Here is a 27,513-nt window from a genome sequence, read left to right as displayed (position 1 = left end):
AATACAAATTATGGCTAAGTACCAGTATCCGGAACCTGCTCAACGCGCATTGTCCGAGTCTTACGAATTTGTATATTCGAAGAACAAAAGTAAAGATCATATAGACAAGTTAGATCCAAACTTTGGGACTATTCAGTCAATGCCTAAGGTGGAATTAGAGGAAAGGTAAAAATGAAGTTTATTTCTCTTTTAATCAAACAAAAAATAACAATTATAGAGTTATCTCTACTCTATATACACAGTCTGTCAACTTTACAACATAACCTTTGTACAAGAAATTATTATGTAAATAACATATATTTTATGGCATAAATTGCTGAAAACTAAATGGGTATCGTTATTAAAGACAAACAAGTTGTATCGTGATATTATCTGGAGACTTTCACAAGTTCTTCAGTGACGTACGACTTCAAAACCATCGACAAAGTAACCAATTTCATACCCAAGAAAAAGAAAACGTCCTTTCTATTGATAAATATATGTGTGTATGATGAATTTAATGGCATTAACCTTTTTGCATATAGAATCCATTTAGAATAATCAGAACAATCAAAGTGAGAAATTATCTCGAAATAAATGTATTTTCATATCACATTCAAATTCTATTTGATGCTAACTTCTTAGCTCTATAAGTTTTTGTTATTAAACTTTAGGGGCTTAGGTTGTTAAGCACAAAGCTACATAATGGGCTATTTATGCTCTGCCCACTATCGTTATCGAAACCCAAGTTTTAGCGTCGTAAAAACGAAACTTAATGTTGAGCCACACATATTTTATGGGGGTCTTTCTGTTAAGATATGCGACAATGATCTGAAACTAGATTTGTAGTAGATGTTTGGATTGATATGCTTCGATGATTTCTTTTATCAAATATCAAAAGTTTTTAAAAGATCCTAATTACTAAAGCTTACATATGATTTAACATGTCTTTTATTATATTTTATTGTGGTTGTATTAAGTTCGCATGGGTTGTTTCATAACATTTTGGCAGTGATTAAAAGCTAGTGTTTGTTCATAAAATGTAATTCCTAGGTTAAATCAAAGCATTTATTTATTTGTACCTATGTTAATTTTAGTAAGTTTGGAATTAAAATAAAGACTAGTATTATAGAGTAAAATTTCTAATTGATGCTTTTCATCTATTACCTTTTTGAATTATAAACTTTAAGCAACATGGTTCATACAGAAGAATTTTATTTAGTGTTGGCTTTGCAAATCTGTATGTCTGCACACACTGATATATATTAACCATTTTGGATATATCTGTTTTTCATCTTTAAAGAAGAAATTTATCGTATATTCAGATGTAATATATCGTTTTATTTTCTCGCTTACGAAATTTAAATGGTGACAGTTTTTTATTAGTTTTTTTAATAAATATATTGTCCTTTTATGTGTCGTAATTCTATATATACTTAACTATTCTCAATTTTAATATATCACGTGAAAACACTGCAGCTTTGTATTGTTGGTAAAGTATATGATTTTATGGTGTTGATTTTCATCGTTATTAGTTTTCATTGGCCTGATTGTTGGGGTGCTCAACTCACAAACTTCAGATCGCGGTATCGAATCCTATTATCGAATATGCTTGCCCTTTCAGTTGTGGGTTGGGTACTAATTTGACGATTAGATCTGACCAGAGGTGGTGGAGGGCTGTGTTGCCTAGCTACCTGCTCTCTAATCTATCGCTTCTAAAATAAGAGACGGCTAGCGCAGATAGACATCGAGTAACATTGCACGACATTCAACAAACAAACATATTTCCACTTAATTTTCTAACCAGTGTTATTGTATCGATATTTTGATTATAATGTCAAATTTTTATGTATTGGAATAATTATTTCTAGAATTGAAAGAAAGATATTGAGCAATGGATTAGCGTGTAGGAACACAGATGGAAAATATAAAATGCGAGAAAGTTTCAATTAATTATTTGGTGTTGATGTTTATAGTAAATAATGAAACCCCAACTACTATAGCAAAATGTTAATTTATATGTATTCTTTTTCTTAAGGAATGACCATCTTAGAAGGTGGAGAACTCTGAAAAATTTCAGGCAAGGTTTACCAATAGTTAATTACCTAGCTAATGAGTCTAACCCTGTGATAATGGTATTGGGTGGCATCAACACCGTACAACCAACAGACTATTTAAATAGTACGTTCATAGTATAATAGAGATGACACATTTTAAATTACTTTTCTATACTTGTATATTCTATAGAAATATAAATAACTAATTATTAATAATAAACCTTGGTACAATGGAAGGTGAACTTTATTATATATTACGGCCGGTTGTATTATGTCAGCTGTGGTATCAAAACCGAGATAACTACAGAACAATTTATTTTTCACTGGGCATAAAACCCTCGAGTTTTTGTTCTTTACCCTCTAATATGTAGTTGCAAAAGGTCAGATGATATTTATCTGTCGCTAATTTGACTGTTGACAAATAACTGTGTTATAAAAACAAAACATTTTCTGGCACAGTGAACGAGTTTGTTTTCAACAATTATGGTGAACCAATAAACTAACGTAGCAAACTTGGTTAGAAATAAAATTGAATAATTTGCTGGATAAACACAGTAAAAAAGTTATTGAATAATTTGCTAGGGAAAAACCGATATTAATATACATATGTATATAGAGAATATACGTACACTAGTATTTATGTTTGTACGGATGCAAATTTTATGACGTAATTTTTGTGTTTAGAGTTTTTTGACATGATAATGGTTACTTTCATTACATTTTGATAATATAATAAAATTGAAATAATTAATTCTTCCGTCTCTTTGCCAGCAGTAGAATGAGAGTTAAAGAAATAAGTCAATAATGTTCGGGTAGCGAATAAAAATTAAACCAAATAGATTAACATTTAAAAGAATAAACAGTTTATTAAGATGAAGCAAAAATCCAGTTGATTAACAAATTTTAATCCTTTAATAACAAGATAAACAAGTAATTAAGAATTTCAAGAATCATATGTAATTGACTTGACTTCTGTTTATTTTATTTTAGAATGTGTAGTTTTTCTTTATAGCTGTTAAGCTCCAAGCTATGCGATGGGCTATGTGTGTTTTGCCTACACAGGTATCGAAACCCAATTTCTAGCATTACAAAGCCCAGACCTATCGTAAAGTTACAGGAGCGCTTTTTAGTCAAACCACTTTTTCTATTTTAACAATGCACATTGAAAGATTTTGCTGTGTAGGAAAAGGAACGAATTGAATATAATTTGTTTCCTACCATTATACAGGGTGGCCCGTAAGTCCCTACCCATGCATGTGTTATTATGTTATATTCAATAATACTAATGATGAGTTGAAGGCAGCTATTACCGCGGCATTTGGAACAATAACCCCTGCTATGTTGAGGAAAATGTCTCACAAAACATGGCGTCGCATAATCTTATGCAGCGAGAATGAGGGACAGCACACAGATACTGGATACATAAGATATATGGATGGGTAGGGACTTATGGGCCACCCTGTACTCATGTTAGGGATATTCTATTAAATGTTTGAATTTTCTTATTCTGTTTGGGAATGATTCGATTACATTAGCTCTATATAATGTGCATATCAACATTCCATGACTTCTCTTCTATATAATCCTAACACCCACTCCTCTGACCTTAAATATTTGTAAAGGTCTTTTAAATTTCGCCATTTTAAATACAAGTTCAAAATGATAGAATGCTGTTTCAGTTTCTTTTTCAAATATTTCTTAATATGATGATAAAAAACTAGTTTCTACGTCCGCTTTACTTTAAGTCCGGCATGGCTAGGTGATTAGGGCGCTCGACTCGTAATCTGAGGGTCTCGAGTTCGAATCCCCGTCACACCAAACATGCCCGCCCTTTCAGCCGTGGGGGTGTTATAATGTGACGGTCAATCCCTCTATTCGTTGGTAAAAGAGTAGCCCATGAGTTGGCGGTGAATGATGATGACTAGCTGCCTTCCTTCTAGTCTTACACTGCTAAATTAGGGACAGCTAGCGCAGATAGCTCTCGTGTAGCTTTGCGCGAAATTCAAAAAATAAACAAACAAACTTTGCCTTAAAGTGTTTTCACTGATTTATTTTAATAAAGAAATCGTAATATCAGTTATTTCTTATGGACTAAGTTTGTTTGTTTGAAGTTCAGTATAAAGGAACAGAATGGGATATCTGTGCTCTGCCCATCAGGAATATCGAAACCCGGTTTCTAGAATTGTAAGTCCGCTGGCGTAGTGCTGTGCCAGTGGGGGAATATGGATATATGAACGACAATCGGATCTAACAAAGAACAAATAGACTCGTACACGTCAAATCTTCCATTTGGTTTAGGAATCTTAATTTGAAATCCAAGTTAGAGTATGCCATGAGGTGAGGGAGGGATTACTTGCCACGTCATTTTTCATGGGTTATGTGCTGGTAATAGTTAAAAAGCACTATAATATATAATAGTTAAAAACTTTCGTAACACTGCATATTAGTTAAAATATTCTATAACATCTCATAATAGTTAAATACTCTATAACGTTCTATAATATTTAAAACACTCTAAAGTTCCATAGTTCACACATTTTTTTATGTGTAGAGTTTCGCATAAAAAGATGCCCATTCGCACAGACACGTGAATAAGTAATGATACTCAGTTGTACACCCTCAAGGTCCATTTCGTATGTATGCAAAATATCTAGTTTCTAAGTCCTTTCCCCAAAAGTTACGATCGCCACACGCACACACGCATATTATTATACATAGTATGAATTTTCTAAACATGTATATCAATGTTCAATTTACCAAAGACAGTGCTACAATTTAGATTTGACCGAATTAGTGAACTTGTAGAATATCGATAGCTACTGACGAAGCGGTAATATAGTACAATATTGAGCTAATAAATTAAAAATTATTAAGATATAGATCGTAATTGTATTCATGGAAATACTATGGAGAGGTCTGTGTCTTTTATAAAATCGTTTGAAATGTGAATCAGTTTTTATGGTTCCATTTAGTATATGTGGTTCACGCGTGTTGTAACTATTAATCACCACTATCGTATTTTATGACAACCATTAATATCATGAATAGTGTGTCAAATGTTTCTACTACTTAAAAAAAAACAATTAAATGTATTCTTAAGACTCTTTGAGCAAGTTTTTAAACTGATCTTAATTATTATAAATACTATTTTAGTACGGAAATGTTAAAAATGAATATTCCTTAGAATATATGAATCGTTTCCTTTGAAACGAATCTAAGAAACTTATAGTAGAGCAGAAACGCCTTTGACTATAATTTGTTTATAGACAACTTAATATTTTTATTACATATAAGATATATTTATGAAGGTGCTGCCATGTTCTTGTTCCATCCTGATCGAAACAAATGGAATTTTTTGGGGACTATTTTGGAGCCACGTGTCTATCATGCAGGGGTATATCTTCACGGACGGGTGTACGTCTTTGGTAAGTAACTTAAAACAATTATATATATATACATATATATACACATATAGTTTCGAATTAATTGTGGAAACAATCAATAGAAAGCATATAAAAAGTCAGTACTACAACAATGGAATCCTTGTATCGTGTGAAAGTGAATTGCAACGAAGTGCTTTCACATGTTGATAGTTTACGATTTGATTGGTTGTAATTTAATCAGAAAGTGCAACCCAATATAAAGCCTACAAGTAATCTCACTTTATCCAATAATAATAGCAGCAGTACTATGCATCTAGCCATGACTATAAAATTGCATGACAGTCGTGTTGGAACCAAAGTTTTGGGTGGTTAAGGATACTCCTTGCAAAACGTCTCGACAAGGCTTCACACTATAACTGAGGCTATATCAAAGATTCTGAAGAGGGTACGTGAAACTGACAATGTTACTAATAGATATTTACAAAGAGGAAAACTAAAATTCTTCAAAACTGATGTTAAGAATCTCGTGGAAATAATCTACACGTAATAAAGGATAGTAGAGTATAGATCTATGTAACTACCGGGCTCCATATGAAAATGATATTGTTACCTCTAGAACAGTATGATACAAATTTCACAAGATGGCCGCAGTGGATGTGCACTTTCGAAAACTGCTACTGAAGAAATGTAATCAAACTAAAATATTGAAATGGTTGAGATACAATAAAATGTGAAAAGCTAGAGACATGTACTCTTTAGAAATAAATCCAAGAACTGCCTTTTTCCAAACAAAATACGTAAATAAATCGGAATTATTTTTTTCTGTATTGTGATTGGTCTAAATTAAGGTATTCAAAACGTAAGGGAGGAAAGAAGCAAGGTGGAACTTAGCTTACCTCATAATAATATGCTGAGTTTTGGGTAAATGTGTCCAGTAGTGGACTTTTCAGAATATTGGTGTGGTCTTTCGACCCCATCACATCCCCTGGCTACGTCCTTGGGTTCAGAACCAGTTTGTAGTTGGACATCAGCCAACGGTGTGATTGACTTAAATAAAATTCAAAGCACCTCAGTGTTTAAAGGTTTACGATCCATCATGTTCTTCCTCAGGAACATAAGTAATTGGGCGAGGATTCAACTTCCAGTAAGACATTGTTTTAAGATTTGTGTCAGTTCAATAAAACGATATCTCAACAGTACTTCAGATTTGTGTGTGTGTAGGTGTTTCTTGTAGCAAAACCACGTCGAGCTATCTGCTGTATCCTCCGAGGGGAATCTAACTACCTAATTTTAGTACTGAAAGCAAAAGACTTATCGATGTTTCACAGGGGACATATGTGTATGTACTTATATAAAATGTTCCGTGTAAAATTTGTGTTAAATTATTTCTGTGGTTGATAATTGAAATTTAGTGATCTCACTTAATCTGTTAAATTTACATACATGTATATAGTTACATATGTGTTATCATACGTAAAAAGGGGCTTAAAATATATAAAACGTATCTGATTAGAGTTCCTCTGTTGTTGTTATTATTTTAACTTGAAAGAAAAATCAACTTTCTCCAGGTGGTTATAATCCATTAGAATGTGTTAAAGACAAGATGCAAATAACATCAACTACGTTGCAGTATACTCTTCGGTCAAGACAGTGGAGAAGACGAACAGACATGCGAAATACTCGAGCGTATCATGGTGCGACAGTTATGGATGAAAGAATCTTCGTGATTGGTGGAAAAGACTCAGATGGAAAGTAAGCTGGATTTACATGTTGTACTCAGAATTTTAAAATAATTACTTTTATTCTTTTTAATCATTAGTTACATTTTTTAATAATGTTAGTATGGTGCTTAGTATTATATACAATTGTCTCACACAGCATTCTAGCCTCGGTAGAAGTGTATCAACCTGAAATAGATCAATGGACAATTGCTGCCTCAATGCCACAACCTTTAATGGGAATCTCTGTTACAAACAATAGTGGATTCATTTATGTAATTGGTGGTGTAGGGTGTGTTAGAGAGAAGAAAACAGAAACCTATTTGTCTGGCAAAGTTTATTGTTTCAACCCACTCTATAACAAGTAAGTTTCAAAGTAGATATTTAGTGTTAAACAAAAGTTTGTTTGTTAGTTAAAACTAGCAAGCGACACGTGGCTATCTGTTGTATCCACCGGAGGGAGTCGAACCCCGAATTTTAACGTTGCAAGTCATTAGACTTACGGCTGCCCCACTATATCTATATAATTTCAATTTATCGTTAGCAATCTATTTTTTGTAGTACTTTTTCTATGTTTTTATGTTTTTCCTTCGCTGTATCTATTTTTCTCAGATAAACTTATAAAAAATAGTTGTTCTTTATCCTGAGATAATGCAGGACTTTAAACATTAATATTTACTGTTTTAGGTGGTTTCGGAAATCTCCACTGGCTTCTCCTCGCGCTTTTGCTGCTGCTACAACACAAAACAAAAGAATTTGGATATGGGGTGGTGCTAATCTGCTTGGTTCTGATGAGACACTTTCCAGCATTAATACTGTGGATGTCCTAGACACTAGGACAGGAAGTCTGGAACATCATCTTTCGTTTGACCTGCCGAAGCACTGTCTCACTGTTGCTAAAACTAGTAAGCATTTATTATAGCTGATTTCATATGTTCATTTTAGTAATATCTATTTTTCATTAGCATTCAATAAATAGTTACTGTCGGTACTAATAATGTTAGGGCCCGGCATGGCCAGGTGGTTAAGGCGCTCGACTCCTAATCCGAGGGTCGAGGGTTCGAATCCCTGTCACACCAAACATGCTCGTCATTTCTGCCGTGGGGGCGTTATGAGGTTACGGTCAACCCGACTATTCGTTGGTAAAAGAGTAGCCCAAGAGTTTGCGGTGGGTGGTGATGACTAGCTGCCTTCTCTCTAGTCTTACACTGCTAAATTAGGGACGGTTAGCGCAGATAGTCCTCGAGTAGCTTTGCGCGAAATTCAAACCAAACCAAACTAATAATGTTGGTGGTCATTTTACAGTGAAGTATAGGTGTGTTTAAGAAATGGAATAATCGACATATTGTTCTATTTTATTATCATTATTATGGCAGACACAAACCTTAGTGGTTCGTCAATAGGAGAAATAAAACATGTAACGACTGTGTTTTTTATAATTTTATGTACTTATGTTTTATCGTACTTGATTTGTATTTAATTTGCAGACGATAACATTCTGATATACAGAGGGTTAAGTTCGTAGTATTGAAACGATTTTGAATACGCAAATCAATAAGGAACCTAACAACCATACCCAATATAGATGCATTGTGGAACGCCTTATGTAACAACTACATTTTGACATTCATAGGGTTCATAGGTAGTGTGATGCAATCGAAAAGTATTCCCCTTTGGTAATATAATATTTAAACTATTCATGCACTCTGGTCATGATGCTTTCAGAGCGTGTATTTAGAAGATTGGGACATCTCTTGTACTTAATGGCATTTGAAAACAAAAGAATATAGATCATCTTGTAGAACCAGAACCTTCTAGAAAAAGACTTGCAACAGATCATACACAAGCCGTAGTAAGCAAACTACGGGTTTTGTAACAAACGGGGATCTATGAACACATCCATATGATTGGTTGCTCAATGCAACATAATTAGGAAAAATATATGTTTGGAAAAGCAATGCATGTCACGTGTAGATAAGTTGTTTCTACGACTGATCTATACGGTTGTCACATTGCTCAAATAGCTGGAGAATAAAACAGGTATTCATGCTATTTCATATGAAGAAGTAGACAAATTCAGTACTTATGGATATTTGTGCAACATGATGGTTGAAATTGGAGCTAGAAAATAATCGTCTTCGAACACTAGATAGATTACGAAACTACAGGGAGGAATGTTTTGGACATGACAGCTTTTCGAATGAGACTTTTTATAATGGAAACTACACTACAGGGCTAGTGTGAAGATACATGGTTGTGAGATAGAGCATGAATGATCATGTCGACGACATGGGCTGTAACAACGTAATATGGTTCCAAAATCGTTTTAGTATAGCACACGTAGCCCCGGTATAACCTACCCAACTCTCTGTACTATATTTATGTCAGTTTTTCAAACAGTTTTAATAAAAAAAGCTAAAGGATATGAAACAGAAGTGAATTGTATGCTTTGACAGGTGAACGGTACTGATATTTAACTATATGTGAAAAAAATAAGTGAACAAAGAATGCATATTGCATAAATTGTGAACGTAAACTTTACAATGTTATCAAATTAACTAGTTAGCAGACATAGTTATTTCATGAAAATTTCTAAAGTACATATTTTTGATTCTAGATTTTATCCTAGATATAAAACCAGGATACGAAAGCTCGGCTATATGTAATTATTCCTAATGTTCTGATGTATTACTTCTTTATTACTGCAAACTGTCGATTTTCTCATTTCATAAAACTCGGACAAGACTAAAATGGTTCTCAGACTATGAAAAAAACAAATAAATAAAAGTTCTTTGTAGAACACCGATAGAGATATAAAAATCATAAAATATTTGACTTACAGACTATGATATAAACCAAATGTGTTGCAGACTATGATATAAACGAAATGTGTTAAAATATTTACGACTATCGTGTTATAAGTTCTCTGATTTTTGTTATATTTTTTTTGTGGGCTGTATACCTCACACGCCATTTTCTTAATGTACACAACTGTCAGTTATACAAGTTAGTAAATCAAGAAATGCATGTTTGCTGCTTTAGACTCGTACAAAAAGTGACGAAGATGTTAGCATAACTTCTAAACAGTTAAGGAATAACTTAACAAATACATTGGGACATCACATCCTAAAAATAGGCTCGCCCTCACTGAATCCATGTGTTAATCGTGCGATGTAAAACAGTGTTTTATAAGTATTGACAGTTGTAACTATCAAGTAGTTGGAATCAAAGTGTCATGGAAGAAGAGACTATGAACGTTTAAAGATATACTTTATTTTAATGAAACTTTAATGGTGTGAGTTTCCAAGTTATTTCAACCTGTGTAGATTTATTTTTAGTAATATGAAAAAAAAAAAAAAAAGGGAAATCAAACATGTTTGTGAAATATTAACTTGTCGGTTTAAATAAAATGGCTTCTCCTAATATTACAGTGTTTTGTAAAAATAAACCACAAATGTTTCATTATGTATAGGAAGTTTCGTTTTTTTGAGTTCCACGAATTATAACAAAGAAGCAACTGATCACTGCTGCTCATGCAAGGCATTTCCAATTTTGGGACCACAAATGACGAAATTGTGGTATACAATGTCAGAAAAATGCAGTACCTAAAGCAGTGAAACGTGCTACGTATTGCTTTCTTCTAACGGACAGGCTTGTGTTTGAAAGCAGCCTGAAAACATTTTTTTTTTTATGAGTTGTGCTTATCCAGCAGTGAAGATTGTTGAGACCTCATATTAACCAAGCTGGTTTAATATCGGTAACAGTTCAAGAAACCGTGGCTGATTTCTTGTTTTATAACATGTTAATGTTACACTGAATACACTGATAGGATTCTTTGGGGAATAACCACACTTTTTTTTTTTGCATTTCATTTCATTTAATCAAATTCCATGTCTATCCATTCTACGATACATATAGAACCTGTCCCGGTGAGACAACAACATCAAAATGGATCAAGTCGAACTTATTAGGAACATTTTAAGAGTTGTACTGTGCATGAAGAGCATAAGAGGCAAATTTCAACATTCCTCTAAGATTAGGCACAAGAAGAATGGTTCACTTGGTGACAAGTATTAGTAATAAAGGTTATGTTAGATGAAACTGCTGTACGTATATAAATTATATATATATATATATATATATATGGTTTTTGTTGTAAGGCTCTTTTTTTTGTTTTATCGAGGAAGATATTCATATCCTATCAAATGATAGCAAGTTCAAAGAATTGAAAGGATACTAGAATAGCATAGTTTATTTTTTGCAGTTCTTATTATCAGAATTTCAGGTGTCACTCTGATTTTTTTGAAAATAGTATCTCGTATTTTGTAATCTAAAAGTATATCTAAATTACAAAGTGATGTTTATTGTTTTCTTTTTACAGAGGATCAAGTTTTTGTAATTGGAGGTATGAGTAGTTTGAAACAGACGGCAACAGCTGAGGTTGAAATTTACGACAGAAAACGAGATTTAATGCAAAATTGGGCTTCGTTACCTATAGCCTTGACTGGAATGGTTGCAGTTGTGATACCAACAGACACTGGTGTAGCCTATAAAATCGAACAGTTTACTACGGTTTGTACATATCAATAATAACTCATGAGCATTTGTTATAAACTTTATTAACTACTTCTCTTTCAGGTGAAACACATGGCGATTTAAGCTAATAAGGTTTAAAACAGCTGAACAGTTACTCTTGGTGACCTTTGACTTCAGATAATTTCACATGATCATACACATTATTTGACAATGTGAGGTATTAAATATAAACAACGATTACGTTCAATGCCTTGATACCAGTTTTGTGTTAATCCAAAGTGTAAAACTCAAATTATATTCTTTTGTTTTACCATTAACCCTTTTATAAATCATAATTTCAGGTAAGTTACATGAAAACGCGAATTTTTTTGCAACTTTACCAATGATGTATCTGCCATAAAATGATGTATTAGGACTTCGTTGGTTCCAAAATACTGCTGACATTTTCTTTACCGGGAGTCGAGACTCATCAGCAGATATGGTACTCAAATCATGGTATAATAGGATGGTTCTCAATGGACAGTCAAAAGACCATTTCAGTCTCTCGAAGGCCAGAGTCGGTCCATATAAAAGTAACCAAAGCTGTACTTCTTAAATAATGATCATGATAATGATGAAGCTCCTAGGCCAGATAATATTCCCCCCAGGAATATGTGAGTCACTTGTCACATTGTTTTGTAAATCCTTGAATAGTGAGCAAGTATCAACAGATTGGAAATTAGTTAATGTTATTACTATCTTCAAGAGAGGTAATGGAAGTTGTTCCAGTAGTTATAGGCCTATTAGTATTACATCAACTGTGGGAAAAGTTTACACAGTTTGATAAAAGATACTTTGCAAAGTCACTTAACAATGTTTAGAATTTTATTGGATAGTCAACATGGTTTCTCTTAGAGAAAATCTTGCCTTACACATCTTTTAACATTCTTTGAAAATGTTACTGCTCAGGTAGATGATGGTAAGGGTGTAGATTTCATATATCTGGAGTTTCAGAAAGCATCTGACAAAATGCCACATAAAAGGTTTGTAAAGAAACTTATGTCTGTAAGTGTAGGGATAAGTTAACTGACTGGGTAGAGGAGTGGCTTGATGGAAGAAAGCAGAGGACTGTCATAAATGTAGTTCGGTAAAACTGGATTAATGTTGCAAGTGGTGTAACTTAGAGGTCAGTCTCAGGACCATTGCTCTTTTTGATTTACATTAATGACAGAAAGATCATTACATTACTTATAATTGGTGATAATATCAAGGTCTTGGGTGTTGCTGGCTGTGAAGAGGATACAACTACTTTATAGAAGGATTTAGATCATTTAGTAATTTAGGCAGATGGATTTTTGTTATGATAAATGCAATATACTGCATGTAGATTATCATAATTTTAATTATAAGTATAATTTGGATGGGAATAACACTAAAAGTGCCATGAAAGAAAGTGATCTTGGTGTAATATTTCACCAGTCTCATAAGTCATCCAAGCAGTGTGCTGTTGCTTTTGGTGGGACAAACAAAAATTTAGGTTGTATCTATAAAATATATTGAATACAAGTCTAAAGAGGTTATAATTTAATTATATAGGCTCCTTATTAGGTCATATTTGGAGTAGTGTGTTTGGGGCTCCTTACCTTAGGAAACACATTGAATTGTTGGAAAAGGTTCAGAGGATGGTTACTAAAATGTTACCTGGGATGGAGGTGTTGTTACGTAAGGAGAGATTAAAACGTCTTAAAATGGTTTTCTCGTGAAAAAGGAAGAGTTAGAAGTTATGTGATTGAAGTATTTAAGATTGTAAAAGGATTTGATAATGTTGAGGCATCAACATTTTTCATACTTAATAGCAAAAATTATAGAACTAGGAGACAAATATAGATTTAGGCAAGATTGAATCCGTCTTCAGCTTAGACAATATTATTTTTAGTATAGATGTTTGGCCTGTGGAATGGGTTGCCTTCTGATGTTATGGGGGTAGTAAATTTGAGTGAGTCTGAAAGAAAGTTTGATAGATATATGAATAATAAAGGCTAGCTTTAAATTTTGTTAATAGTTTAAGTTTGGCTTGGAAGTTGGGACAGCCGAAATAGACCAAGTCCCTTATTGACCCTAAAAATTATGCTACGTTAAATGTACTTGCTTTATGGACACTTGCTAAAGTTACCCAGTTTTTAAAATAATTGGAGACCAATGATTTAAGAGAACAATACTTAAACAGAAACAGATTTTCATTTTATACTATAACATCCATTTATAACAAGTTATTGAACTGGAATCAGCTGGCTTGTAAAATAAAACTAAAGCTAAATTGATTAACGATTATCTGTTTAACATAACTAAATTTAGTATTTTTAACATAAATCTGAGTAGCTTGAAACAAAAATAAAACGCATAACTAATGATAAACATTTTGAAATTTATTTCAATTATTAAATATCAGTTTTTAATATAAATTAAATATCTGTAACATTTCACTTTCCGCAAAGTGTTTTCTTCGTTATGTTGGTAATATTTACTGGAAAATAATTCATAGGAAAATCTATGTAAACACTACACGGGGTCGATTAATATAGCCAGGTGGGTTAAGGCGTTCGTAATCGTATGGTCGCGGGTTCGAATCCCCCTCGCACCAAACATGCTCGCTCTTTCAGCTGTAGGGGCGTTATAATGTTACGGTCATCCTACTATTCGATGGTAAAAGAGTAGTCCAAGATTTGGCGGTGGTGGTGATAACTAGCTGCTTTCTCTTTAGTCTTACACTGCTAAAATAGGGACGGCTAGCGCAGATAGCTCTCGTATAGCTTTGCTCGAAATTCCAAAAAACAACAACAAAACAAATATCAATTAATATGCATTGTTTAGCTAAGCGTATTTTATTCTTTATAGAGGACAAAGAAAACAGATATTCAGAGAAGACAGCAAGCTGCAAAAATGATTCAAATGGAGTACAGAAAATACTATAAGAAAAAAGTCAAAGCAAATGGACATCGACAGAATTATATAGTAAAGGTAATATATCTTTTTATTTATTTTGGTTCATGAACCATGGTTAATGATTTTCAAGAACAAAAATCTTTCTATGGATTAATTCACAATTTTAATTCGAATTAAGTTTGCAAATAAAAAAACAAGAAATGGATACATTATTTTGAATTATAGTTCGCAAACAACAAATGGAAACACTTGTGAAATGTTGTCCACAAACAAATACAGAAATGATTGTCAGATGTAGTTCACAAAAAATACAAAAATTATTATGAAATGTTGTTTGCAAAAAAATACAAAAATGATAGCGAAATATATGTCGTTAAAACACGTACAAAAATTATTGTTAAACGTAGTTCGCAAAAAACAAGTGCAAAAATTACCCTCATATGTAATTCGCAAAAAATAAACACAAAAGACATGTCAAAATTTAGTTCGCAAATGACAAATGTGAACGTTATTTTGAAATATAGTTCGTAAACAACAAATGCAAAGCAATAACTACTGGTAAATGGCATATATTTTTTTTGTTTATTTTACATTCAATAGGCTTATAAAGTCATGAATCCTAAACACCACAAACATGTTAATGTCGTAGAACATGTTGCTTTTTTCATTTTGAACTTTTTTTTTCAATTTTTAGAAAATGTCTTCAGATGCAGATGAAATAATTTCTGGAAGATTTCGAGCATATCAAAGTGGCTATCGTCCTAAACTGCCTGACCAAGATGACGTTTCAAAAGATTTGATTCCTGTTTCTATACCAGTAATATTTCTCTTTTTATTATAGTGTTTGTATTAATGACCATGCTAAAAGGATAACGATGCCCGCCATTTTTATCAAGCTATAGACTGTATGAAACTTGAAATAAATGTGTTATAGAATGTTATCACACATAAACTAATATTTCACATCCATTTCGAGTGAATAGTTAAGATTAATTCGTACGTAAAGTCAGTTGCTTTTTTACTTCTACAAAACAGTTGCGAATATATTTTTCGTGTATTGATAACATTCAAAAGTTAGGAATCTTTTAGTTAGTTCATGGTTTTGGTTCAACTTAGAAAGCTTGATTGATTCAACCTAAAACCAGAAGTAGAATTTAAGCAATGATGGGGTCGAATAATAGCAATGAGATTTATAGTGTCGACTTTAGAATTAAATTTATTACCAAATTCGGTTAATTGAGCTGAAGATCCAGTTTACGGATATGCACGTTATTTCTAACAGGAATTATTTATTGGTGGTTTTGGTTAAAATATTGAAATAATAGACCACATTCTTCAAAAGTGTATTGCAATACAACTAATTGGCGTTCTAATTCACGTTTACACGTTTGGGTCTGTAGTCATCTTGTGATGGCTCAACATAGCCAGGTGGTTAGGGAGCTCAGTTTGCAATCTGAGGGTGGCAGGTTCGAATTCCCATCACACCAAACATACTCGCCCTTTTAACCTGTGGGGCATTATAATGTGACGGTTAGTAAATACCACTATTAATTGGTAAAAGCGCAGCTCAAGATTTTCGGTGGGTGATGATGATTAGCTGCCTTCCCTCTAGTCTTACACTACTAAATTAGGAACGGCTAGTGCAGATAGCCCTTGTGTAGATTTGCGCGAAATTCAAAAGAAACCAAATCAAACCATCTTGTGATAGAACCAGTATAATCTTCTGACCAACAAGATTATAAACTAATATCCAACTTTAGCCATTTCGGTAATGGTATTCTACATTTATATTTGAAAAGTTTTGTAAATATCAAGGTTTAGATATGTAACTCAATTGTTTTGTGAGCTATTTATGCACAAATTGTTTGCATGTTTATTGTTTTATTCTTTGCATAGTCAAGTTCTCTAAACATTTATTTATATATCTCAGTATTAGAAAGTAATATAATACGTTAACTGTAGGCCTGGCCTCCAGATCCTGATCCCGTGGATTCTGTTTTTGCCACTGTGGTCGACCAATGCCACGATCCTAATGAAAGCGTGGGTTTTAAACACTACTACACTCTTCCTCGCCACATGGATCCCAATATAGGAATGATCCAGTTTTTGGACGAAGACTACCAGCACTCAAAGTATCGTTTTAATAATGTATCTGTATTCGTAGTTGAATGATTATACACTCTTTGAAACACCACTGTAATTGTTTTTATATAAACATCTTTGTCTAATAACAATCTCGAGAGAATCGGCCTGACCAGGTGGTTGGGGGCGTTCGACTCGTAATCTGAGGATGGCGGGTTTGAATTCCCGTCACATAAAATATGCTTTATAATATTATGGTCAATCCCACTATTCATGATAGAAGAGTAGATCAAGAGTTGGCGGTGGGTGGTGATGACTAGCTATCTTCCCTTCCCGTCTTAAACTGCTAAAAACAAACAAACAATCTCGAGCTCATTTATTTGATTTTTTTTTCACTTGATCATTCATTTGTAACTAAATGACGTTTCCTTTTGTTTGTGGTGGAATAGTATTGTTGTTATACAACAGTTTTAACATTGTATGTAATCTACATAGTCAGGACCAACTGTTATTGTTCAAGGACAACTCCAGACTGGAAGATAGTTGGTATATCGTGGAAGCGATTCATTAAAACTGATTAATATTTAACAGAAAACACATTTTTGAATCAGTCTCTTCAATAAAACACGAACTGTGTGTTTTTTATATATACACTTTGTGTTTATAGAAATATTCTTGGACTTCGAAATGTCGAGAAAATTCCATATTACATGAACCGGTTTCAACCGACGGGTGACATACAAGATTTTTCAGTTCCGGTCATCATAACTGTTGGCGGTGTCGATCCTCGAGATCCAATGAATTTATCTTATGGTAAGCTGAAATTACAAACTCCTAGGCAGAGTCCAATATTGTATAGTATGTCAGGTTAGATTTTAACAAAAACCACGTGAGAAACTAAGAACCGAAAAGCGATTTGAGTTATGAACTCAGAACATAAACACACTGCACACCAAAAAATTAATTGAGGTTGTTCCGGGTTGTTCAGGAATACATTTGAGGGTTTAAAACGCTAAGACTTAGGATTCGATCTCTGCGGTAAGTATGGCACAGGCTATCTATTGTGTAGCTTCGCATGTATCCCGTTGGTTATAATGCTAAAACATTGGGCTCGATCTTTACTGTGGTCAGGGTGTAGGTTTGCGTTTAACAAAATGAACAAAAGCAGCTTTGCGCTTAAAATAAAGTAGACAAATAAATAAAAGTGCTTTATTCCATGAACTTGTAGGGTGTTATATGTGTAATTATAGCAGAAAAACCTCTTTATACCCTATGGAAATTTTATATTACTATTTTTAAACCTAGGGACTTTTAACCGTTTCCCAAATTGCTTTCCCGTCGCACCAAACATACTCGCCCTCTCAGCCGTGGGGGCGTTATAATGTACAACCAATCCCACTATTCGTTGGTGAAAGAGTAGCCCAAGAGTTGGCGGTGGGTGGTGATGACTACTTGCCTTCTCTCTAGTCTTACACTGCTAAATTAGGGACGGCTAGTACGATGGCCCTCGTGTAGCTTTGCTCGAAATTCAAAACAAACCAAACCCAAATTACTGCTCCCCGGCACAGTGGTATGTCTGCAGACTTACACCGCGACAAACAGAGCTTCGATACCCGTGATGAGCAAAGTACAGATAGCGTATTATGCAGCTTTTCGCGCTTGATTCCAATCAATCAATCCTAAATGGCTGTAAGTGCTTATAGTAACAACTGTATCTTTTAATATTGCTGAGATACTTACCCAATATTATATATTTACATAAAATTAAAAATGTATATCTATGTTCATAAGCATCATTTGAATTTCATGGGAAGTAAAAATCTTAATGATATTGTGTTTGCAGCGTACCTTAACTATTTAATAAATGTAACTTTTCTGTATTATAAGGTCTGTGATGAAGTTTAAATTATAATTACTCGGGTAACATGGAGCTTAACTTCCAAGTCACCATATTTCAAACAGAACTTGTCTCAGTATGGAAACTTGTAAAGTGATTTTTAACTATAAAGTATGTTAAGTAAAGCAGCTAGTCATCACCACCCACCGCCAACTCTTGGGCTACTCTTTTACCAACGAGGCCCGGCATGGTCAGGTGGATAAGGCACTGGACTCGTAATCTGAGGGTCGCAGGTTCGCATCCCCGTCGCGCCAAACATGGTCGCCCTCCCAGCCTTGGGGGCGCTATAATGTGACGGTCAAGTCCACTATTCGTTGATAAAAGAGTAGCCCAAGAGTTGGCGGTGATGACTAGCTGCCTTCCCTCTAGTCTTACACTACTAAATTAGGGACGGCTAGCACAGATAGCTTTCGAGTAGTTTTGTGCGAAATTCAAACATTTTACCAACAAATAGTGGGATTGAACGTTACATTATAACTCTCCCACGGCTGAGAAGGCGAGCATGTTTGGCGCGACAGGAATTCGAACCCGCGACCCTCGGTTTACGAGTTGCACGCCTTAACACGCTTGGCCGTGCCAATAAAGTCTCTGTAATTTCTTTCCGTTGTGCCACTTAATAAAGAGTGGAATACAGAAACCGGCGTCATTTGGCACAGTGAAAGGTAAAAATATAAAGATAAACATGGCTTGAAAAACAACGTCTGCTCGAAACGTTCCTCAAGAAAAAAAAATTATTTCCATAGTTTTTGAAGGTGATTTAGTTCCAAAACCCCAATTATTTATCTTATTACTTTCGCATTTTATTGTATATATGAACTATAAACAAAAACATTCTCGCTTCTTCTGATACTAAACTGATCATCTGATCTGTTTTACAAACATAGCATTCAGAAATTGTTACGATAACACGTTGTTTCCGTGCAGTTTAGTAGACCGAAGTTAGTTTTTCGGGATGTTAGAATAACGAAAGGATGTTTTTATCAAAAACAAATCGGAACTGAGAGATTGGTTTGGTTTGTTTTGAATTTCGCGCGAAATTACACGAGGGCTATCTGCGCTAGCCGTCCCTAATTTACCAGTGTAAGACTAGAGGGAAGGCAGCTGGTCATCACTACCCACCGCCAACTCTTGGGCTACTCTTTTACCAACGAATAGTGGGATTGGTTGTACATTATAGCGCCCCCACGGCTGAAAGGGCGAGTATATTTGGTGTGAACTGAGAGTTATTTACTTTTGAATTTGTGTTGTTTTTTTTGTACCTAAATTTACTTAATTTACTATGGACCCATTTGTGAAAAGGGATAATTTTCAACTACATTTTGAAATGTTGCAACTTATTACAGGACGGTCTGTTTTCCAGTATCACCCTCTCAAGGACAGGTGGGAGTTCTTTGGGCTGATGCCAGTACCTCGAAACTACCACGCTGCTGTCTACTACGACGGAATGATCTATGTAACAGGTCAGTTATAGAATAACACTGTGCGTGTATTTATGTTTGTTTTTCTTATAGCAAAGTCACTTCGGGCTATCTGCTGTATCCACCGAGGAGGAATCGAACCCCAAGTTTTTGCGTTGTAAATCCTTAAAAGAATAACACTGAAGCATACACACCTGCTCATGGTTTACGCGCAAAATTTTTGTTCTTATTTTTTAAGGGGAGGCGAGAGGAACAGAAAATTTAATATGTTTATGGTTCTCAAAAATTAGAATAGTGACGTCTTATTCGATATCTTTAAAGATTTGTATTAACTTTATTTTGAAGACTTATGACTTATTATATATCCTATTATAGATTTAATATAGCACTTCATAAAAGGAATAAACAGTTTGGGGTTGCTCTGTGTTAATGGAAAGGTAAATTACTGTTTTAAACAGAAAATAAAATGTTAGTATTTATTCACATTTAAACGCTTGTTTTCTTTATTTCATTTTAAAATATTTGCGCTTGAAGAAAGCTTAGTCTTTTTGTTTTTGCTAGTCTGTCTATTTTTATTAAATGAATGAGATATTCATTCACCCACCAGACGGGTATTTGTGACAACTTCAGGTCATAGCTTAAGAAACGAATAGGATATTAAGTTGGTTTTATAAGAAAATCACCCTTTGCGTTTTAAAGGATAAATAACTATGATAAAATAATATTACGAACTGTATTTGCGTATTCTATATTTTCTGTTATTAATATACTAGATTGGTCAAAGTAAAAAGAAAAGCTAAGTGAAATCTGATCGTTTACATTTTGTATTATATTATAAGCTGAAAGTTGGCCCTAATTTTAATTTGTTGCATTATATATGTGTGTATGCGTGCGTGTATATCTGTCTGATTTTTCCTTCAGAAATATACAGCTGGTTATGAATTTTTTTATTGTTTTTAAGACGAAAAATTATAATACACACAACTGTCCTTGCCATAATACATTGTTCTATTGCTGATCTATGTAACTAATAATCAAACTGTGATAAAATAGGTGTTGACATTTGCTTTCCATAGTAACTTAACACTAACGTAAGAACAGACACTAAGCTGCAGATATGAAAAAATATTTGTGAAAATTGTATTATCTTGTCAGGTGAATCGAACTAGTCTATTTTAGTAATGTAAATTCCATTATTTAACAAACACAATTTATGTTATGTCTAGGTAATACTCAAGAGTCAGGTGGACATGGTTATAAATAGTTGTTTTTTCCTTCTCAGTAATACGTAGAACCAACCTCCAAACACGAGAACGTATTCCACTTTATTACACCACCTCTAACATTTTCTACTTTTGGAACACAACAATAGCTCCAAATCCTTCACGCAATTAATTTATCTTCAAAATCAAAAATACATTTAATCACAAGTTTCCAAACATTCATTGTTTGAACTGTTTTCTTTCTAAAATAGGAAGTTAGTTATATTTTGATTGTGACACAGTCTGGTCATTGCTGCACGTTTTAAGATTGCCCAATTATTCTTCTTCCCCCGTACGTAACAAACGTGTTGTAGCTGAAACTTCGATAAGTAGAAGATAAATTCCATTTCAATTGCTATTGTTTATAGACCAATGATGAATGTCTATGGGCAGCGTCAAAGAAAGTGTTTAATAAAGATGGACTCCTGTTTGATATTATGCCCTTTTCAGAGATTTTCAGTAGTTTCATTGACTATGAATCAGATAATTACATTACTAAATTTATAGGAAACAAACGATCACGTGACACATAACATGGCATGTGTTGATGAATAGAATGATTTAAAATTATGTGTGTGAAGTGGTTTTGTAAAATGATATTCAGTCTTTGTATTTCAGTTGTGGGATACGTTACTGTTATCAAAATAACGATCTTATTTTTTCATTAGTTCCCTAGTGGCACATCGGTAAGTCTGCGTACTCACACTGCTAGAAACCAGATTTCGATACCCGTCGTGGGCAGAACACAGATAGCCCATTGGGTAACTTTGTGCTTAATTCCAAATAATAATCAATATTTTTCATTCTAAATATCTTTAATTATTTTTTATCTTTAGTAAATTTCATCTTCCTTTTGTTGTTTATAATGTTCCATATGTTAATTATTTTTTAAAACTAAACTGATGGTTTAATTGTAGTGAACATTTATCTTCTTAGGTGGGTATGACCCTAATATACGAAGATGGGGAGAAATGCTTGCTACAAAAACAACTTTTACATATAAGCTTTCTGTTAAGGAGTGGTCTAGAATTAGTGACATGCGTTGTGCAAGATCCCACCATACCATGGTAGTTTTTAACGACTCCATATATGTCATTGGAGGAAGAGACAGTTCTGGAAGGTAGTATTTCATAGAGTGTTTATATTTAACTAACGTTATAAACTTACCTTCATCTACAATATCTAGAATATCTGTGTTAGTGCAAGCACAAATATATCGCTGTTACAGAGTTTCTAGAGTTTAATATTAAATAACCTACACTTTATTTGTTTATATCGATAGCACAGTACTAAAGAATGTGAAACTTCATAGAATTTTTTGAGAATCTAACTTGATAAACTAAGACGTATTTATAATTTTCACGTCTTAATGTGTAAGATATATTCCAAAAGGTTGGTATCTTCTGTTGAGATATACTCTCCAGAGACGGATGAATGGGAAATGGAAAAACCCATGCCGAAACCAAGAATGGGGATGGCGTCAGTTCCTCATGCAGGATACATTTGGGTTCTGGGTGGATTTACCTCAATAAAAAGTGGAGAGAAGAAATCTTCAATGTTGGACGACGTTCTTTGCTACGACCCAATATCAAAGCAGTAAGAACGATTCATATATACATTATTTAAAACATTTCACAAGTGTTCAAAATAATAAGTCTTTCGTTGCTGGTAAGTAACATACTAAACAGAGCAACAAAGATAAATTAGTGTTTTTAAATTATATGTAAAACTATGATTCCTTATGAAATAGTTTAGTCTGTTATAACATCAGAATTTTTATTCTGAACTGGCTTGAAGTTATATTTTCAAACAATTTATTCGTCACCTAAAGTTGATGTAACGAGTTTCTCCAAGTAGGTAATTAAGTGCGTTAACTTTAAAAGTATTAAAATTTGCCATGATTTCTAATGAAATTAAGTAGTTTGTGGATGAAGCGAAAATTAAATGATTTACAATACCTATCAATTAGCATGATTTTGTTTCCTATTTCATCTAGATGGGTAAAAGGAAGTCCCCTTAGGATTCCCAAAGCTTATAGTGCAGCTCTTGTTTGTAAGGGGCATATATGGTTGTGTGGAGGTGCAGTACCATCTTTAGATAGAAATAATTGTCTTGTAAGCGTATCATCTATAGATGTATATGATGAAGAAACTCAGGAATGGAAACAGGAAACTCTCCTTAATCATCCTCGACACTCTGCTATAGCTATAACTTTAGGTAAACAGCTGTGTAACAGAGTTAGTTTTAACTAAAATGCTGTCCCTCCCTCAAAGGTCAGTCTTTGTATTTCAGTAGTAGGATATATTACTATTATCAAAATAACCTTAATGACATAACGTTTTTTTTATTTTTCATTCTCAAAATCTTTTGAAAATTTTAAGGGGGCCAATAAATTAGAAAGCCAAAATTGAACCAAGTGTTTAATTAATTTGTCGTTAAAACAAATCGAATCAAATGTAATGGTGTTTACAGTTATATGTTTTTATCACGTGCTACGAATTGAATTTATTATATATAAAAGTTGAAACATAATATGTGATCAGTATGCCTAGATGTTTCGGGGGTCCTGGTCCCCTTAGGTAAGCCTCTATTGTTAATGGACTTTCTAAACCTGTTTTTAACTCTATGCTTGAACTCTCAACTAAAAGACTCCACCTCTTTAACAACACTCTATACGAGCAGATAGGTGGCGTTGGTATGGGCTTCTCTCTGGTTCTTACTCTTGTCAACATTTTTCTCTGTCACCACGAACACAAATGGATTGACGGTTGTCCTTTAAGCTTCAAACCTGTTTTCTGCAGATAGAATACTGATGACGAACACAAATGGGTTGACGATTGTCCTTTAAGCTTCAAACCTGTTCTCTGCAGACAGAATACTGATGACGAACACAAATGGGTTGACAGTTGTCCTTTAAGCTTCAAACCTGTTCTCTGCAGATGGTACTTTTCTTATTTTCCACCATGAAGATCATATCCAATAATTACAACAACCCTTAATACACTTCATTCATGAAACTGAAACGAATAACACTATCTCTTTTTCTGGTCGTTCATGTTAATTTTCATGCTAATGGCCTTACAACTTGTGTCTATCGTAAAAATGCACTTACTGGCCTTTTCACCCAGTCTGATAGCTTGGTACCCTTGTCTTTCAAACATAGTCCTATTCTCTGATCACTAAATAGGTTTGTTTTGTTTTTCTGAATTTCGCGCAAAGCTATTCAAGGGCTATCTACGCTAGCCGTCCCTAGTTTAGCAGTGTAAGACTAGAGGGAAGGCAGCTAGTCATCACCACCCACCACCAACTCTTGGGCTACTCTTTTACCAACGAGTACTGTGATTGACTGTCACATTATAACGCCTTCACTGCTGAAAGGGCGAGCATGTTTGGTGCAACGGGGATTCGATTCTGCGACCCTCAGATTACGAGTCGAACACTTTAACCCACCTGGCCATGCCGGGCTGACGAAGTAGGACCCACCAGCCCTTCACAAAGATACTACTTTCATACAAAGAATCCTCTTTCAAAACAGCTACCCTAAGTAGTTCTTTAAGAAAAGAATTACCTTATTCTTAACTAAAAGTTTTGTCAAACCACCTACGATACCCACTGTACTCAAACTTCCTTTACATACCTGCTTACAGCATCATGAAAGACAGAGCTCAGTTATCATGGAACAATTGAAAAATATTATATGACTCTTTATTAGTCCCAAACTGACCTGAAAGCTATTCAGAAACACATTTTCAGACTAAAATTTTTTTCATGTCAAAGATCGTGTGCTGAGCTATCGTGGTTCAAATCTCGTCAACTTATACATCTGCGGAGATTTGTAAGGTCTCCTGTATTGGTAAAACTAAAAGTCACTATTTAAACCAAGAGCTTGTAAACACATTGATATATCTATATAAACTGGAAGGATAGTCATAAACCCTCCCAACTCCGCTTCCTATGAGCACAATACAGTTGGAGAGAAAAATTGGTTATCATGATGACGCCCAAATTTTCTCTCCAACTTTAAAATTCTCTCAATAGCCAAACATGATACTGAACTTATTATAAATAAAACCTCTATTTCCGTCACTAAGTAATACACATTTTTCAGTTGATTTAAACCTTTTTTAATTTAAATATTTCATTCGTGTTTGTTTGAAGTTAAGCACCAAGCTACACAATGGGCTAGCTGTGCTCTGCCTCCCAGAGCATTGAAACCCGGTTTGTATGTCCGAAGACATACCGCTGTATTACTATGTGTGTGTGTGTGTGTGGGAGGGGGTTGTTTCATTTGTGCTACATTTAAAAAATTTTTCTGGTTATAGTTTCTGTGTTTAAGCTGTTTACTTATGTTTATCATATTTCTGTTCTAATTGCAAATATTGTTTGTTTTATACCCATAGATTACTGATGATAGAATTTTGAAAATTCTAATACGTTTCATATATGCTTCCTGTTATTACATTCATGTTTTATTTATCATTACGTTGGTTTAGGTCCTAAAACCTTTACCGTTAAAACTTGTGTATTATGAATGATCGAAACGTCGTAATTCTTCTACAAACAAATCTCACTGTAAAAGTGGTAACTTGTAACAAAATAGTTCTTTTGTTTTGATAAAGTATGCTTGTTAAATTTTGAACAAAGCTCCACAGAAGCGTTATCTCTGCTAGTTAACCCTAATTTTGAAATTATTGATTAGAAGATAGTCAACACCATCTACTGCCATATTTTGGACTACTGTTGTGAAACTGGATGATGGGATTTGACTATCACTGTTTTAACATACCCACGGATTCAAAGTGAGGAATGTGATCTTTTACAGTAAAGGACGTGAATCATGGAACCTCACATCTACAGTGCTAACCATTAGGCCAAACTGACCTATACGTTTCTTGTATGGGCCTGCCATGGCCTAGCGCGTTAAGCCGTGCACTTCGTAATCTGAGGGTCGTGGGTTCGCGCCCGAGTCGCGCTAAACATGCTCGCCCTCCCAGCCGTGGGGGCGTTATAATGTGACGGCAAATCCCATTATTCGTTGGTAAAAGAGTAGCCCAACAGTTGGCGGTGGGTGGTGATGACTAGCTGCCTTCCCTCTAGTCTTACACTGCTAAATTAGGGACGGCTAGCACAGATAGCCCTCGAGTAGCTTTGTGCGAAATTTCAAAACAATCAAAACAAACGTTTCTTGTAAACAATAACATTTAAAAAATATATTGTATTTACACAAAGAAAAGAAATATTTTTCGTATAATTTGTTCAATGATTTACTGTGTGTAACATCAATTATTCTTCACTTTTCTTAACGTCTATTAAGTTTCTGCTTACTTGGGAGAAGTTTCTAATTAAACACATCAGTTGTCAGTCTTTTCTTGAATCTAGAACGTACATTTCCTCACTAGTGATTTTCTCTTTTCAGAATCATGTATTTATGTTATTGGAGGGGTCAACAGCTTTGAAATGAGCCCAACGAGTCGAAATGTACTCTATATGACAGATACCAAAACCATTCATCCAATCAGAGAATTACCAATCCCAGTAACAGGAATGGCCGGTGTCACTGTGCCTCCCAAATGTCTGACGTTCCGGAGCGAAAGTTTAAGTATCATGATAAGACATAAAGTCACGCCATAATCACCACCACTTTAGAATACTCAGTGAACGATTTGAATAAATATTTGATATTGAATGAGCTCTTAAAAGACATTGAGTATAATTACCGAAAGATGATATATCTCTGTATGTATTTATATAAATATCTTATTGTAATGCTAATTATCGAATTATCAAAATCTTCGGCATAGAAATATTTTTTTACAAATTGGTAACAAAAGAAAATCGTTCGGAATCACCGAAATACCCTGAAAAATCTACTCACTAAGTCAGGTTTATCTGAAACAAGAATAGTGAATAGAAACAAATGTTATTATTATAATCTGTTGGTAAGTTTTGCTGCTCATTGATCCATCTAAACTTCGTTTAAGAGTTAAATCGAAAAGTTATACACATAGAAAATAATATTAAATTTACTCATATGGACGAATATAGTCACTATTTACTTTGATATTACATGACAAAGTTTTTTCTAAATATTTCTGTATTACAGGGTTAATCAGCTGTGACAAGTCACATGATGCAAATGTGAACACTGTATTATATATAGAATAAGTATGAATTAAAAAAATAACAATACAGCATCTTTGTTTTACTTTACTTTAAATATTAAGTGTAGATATATATATATAAGTGTCTTTCTCAGGTT

The 27,513-nt window shown here is 34.0% G+C and overlaps 1 protein-coding gene across 1 annotated transcript; it reads left to right on the top strand.

Moving 5' to 3' along the window:
• Positions 1–27,513, top strand: LOC143255786 (alpha-scruin-like). Its single transcript, XM_076512035.1, has 16 exons — positions 1–165; positions 2,018–2,160; positions 5,345–5,461; positions 6,988–7,171; positions 7,298–7,501; positions 7,825–8,042; positions 11,519–11,709; positions 14,548–14,670; positions 15,290–15,412; positions 16,558–16,727; positions 17,345–17,490; positions 19,918–20,034; positions 22,191–22,374; positions 22,647–22,850; positions 23,251–23,471; positions 26,671–27,513. Exons 1-16 carry the CDS (start codon positions 11–13, stop codon positions 26,883–26,885), a joined length of 2,715 nt encoding a protein of 904 aa, XP_076368150.1. The 5' UTR covers positions 1–10; the 3' UTR covers positions 26,886–27,513.

Source organism: Tachypleus tridentatus, chromosome 1, assembly GCF_004210375.1.
Source record: "Tachypleus tridentatus isolate NWPU-2018 chromosome 1, ASM421037v1, whole genome shotgun sequence".
In the NCBI taxonomy this organism is placed as follows: domain Eukaryota; kingdom Metazoa; phylum Arthropoda; class Merostomata; order Xiphosura; family Limulidae; genus Tachypleus; species Tachypleus tridentatus.
This window is presented reverse-complemented; position numbering and strand designations above follow the sequence as displayed.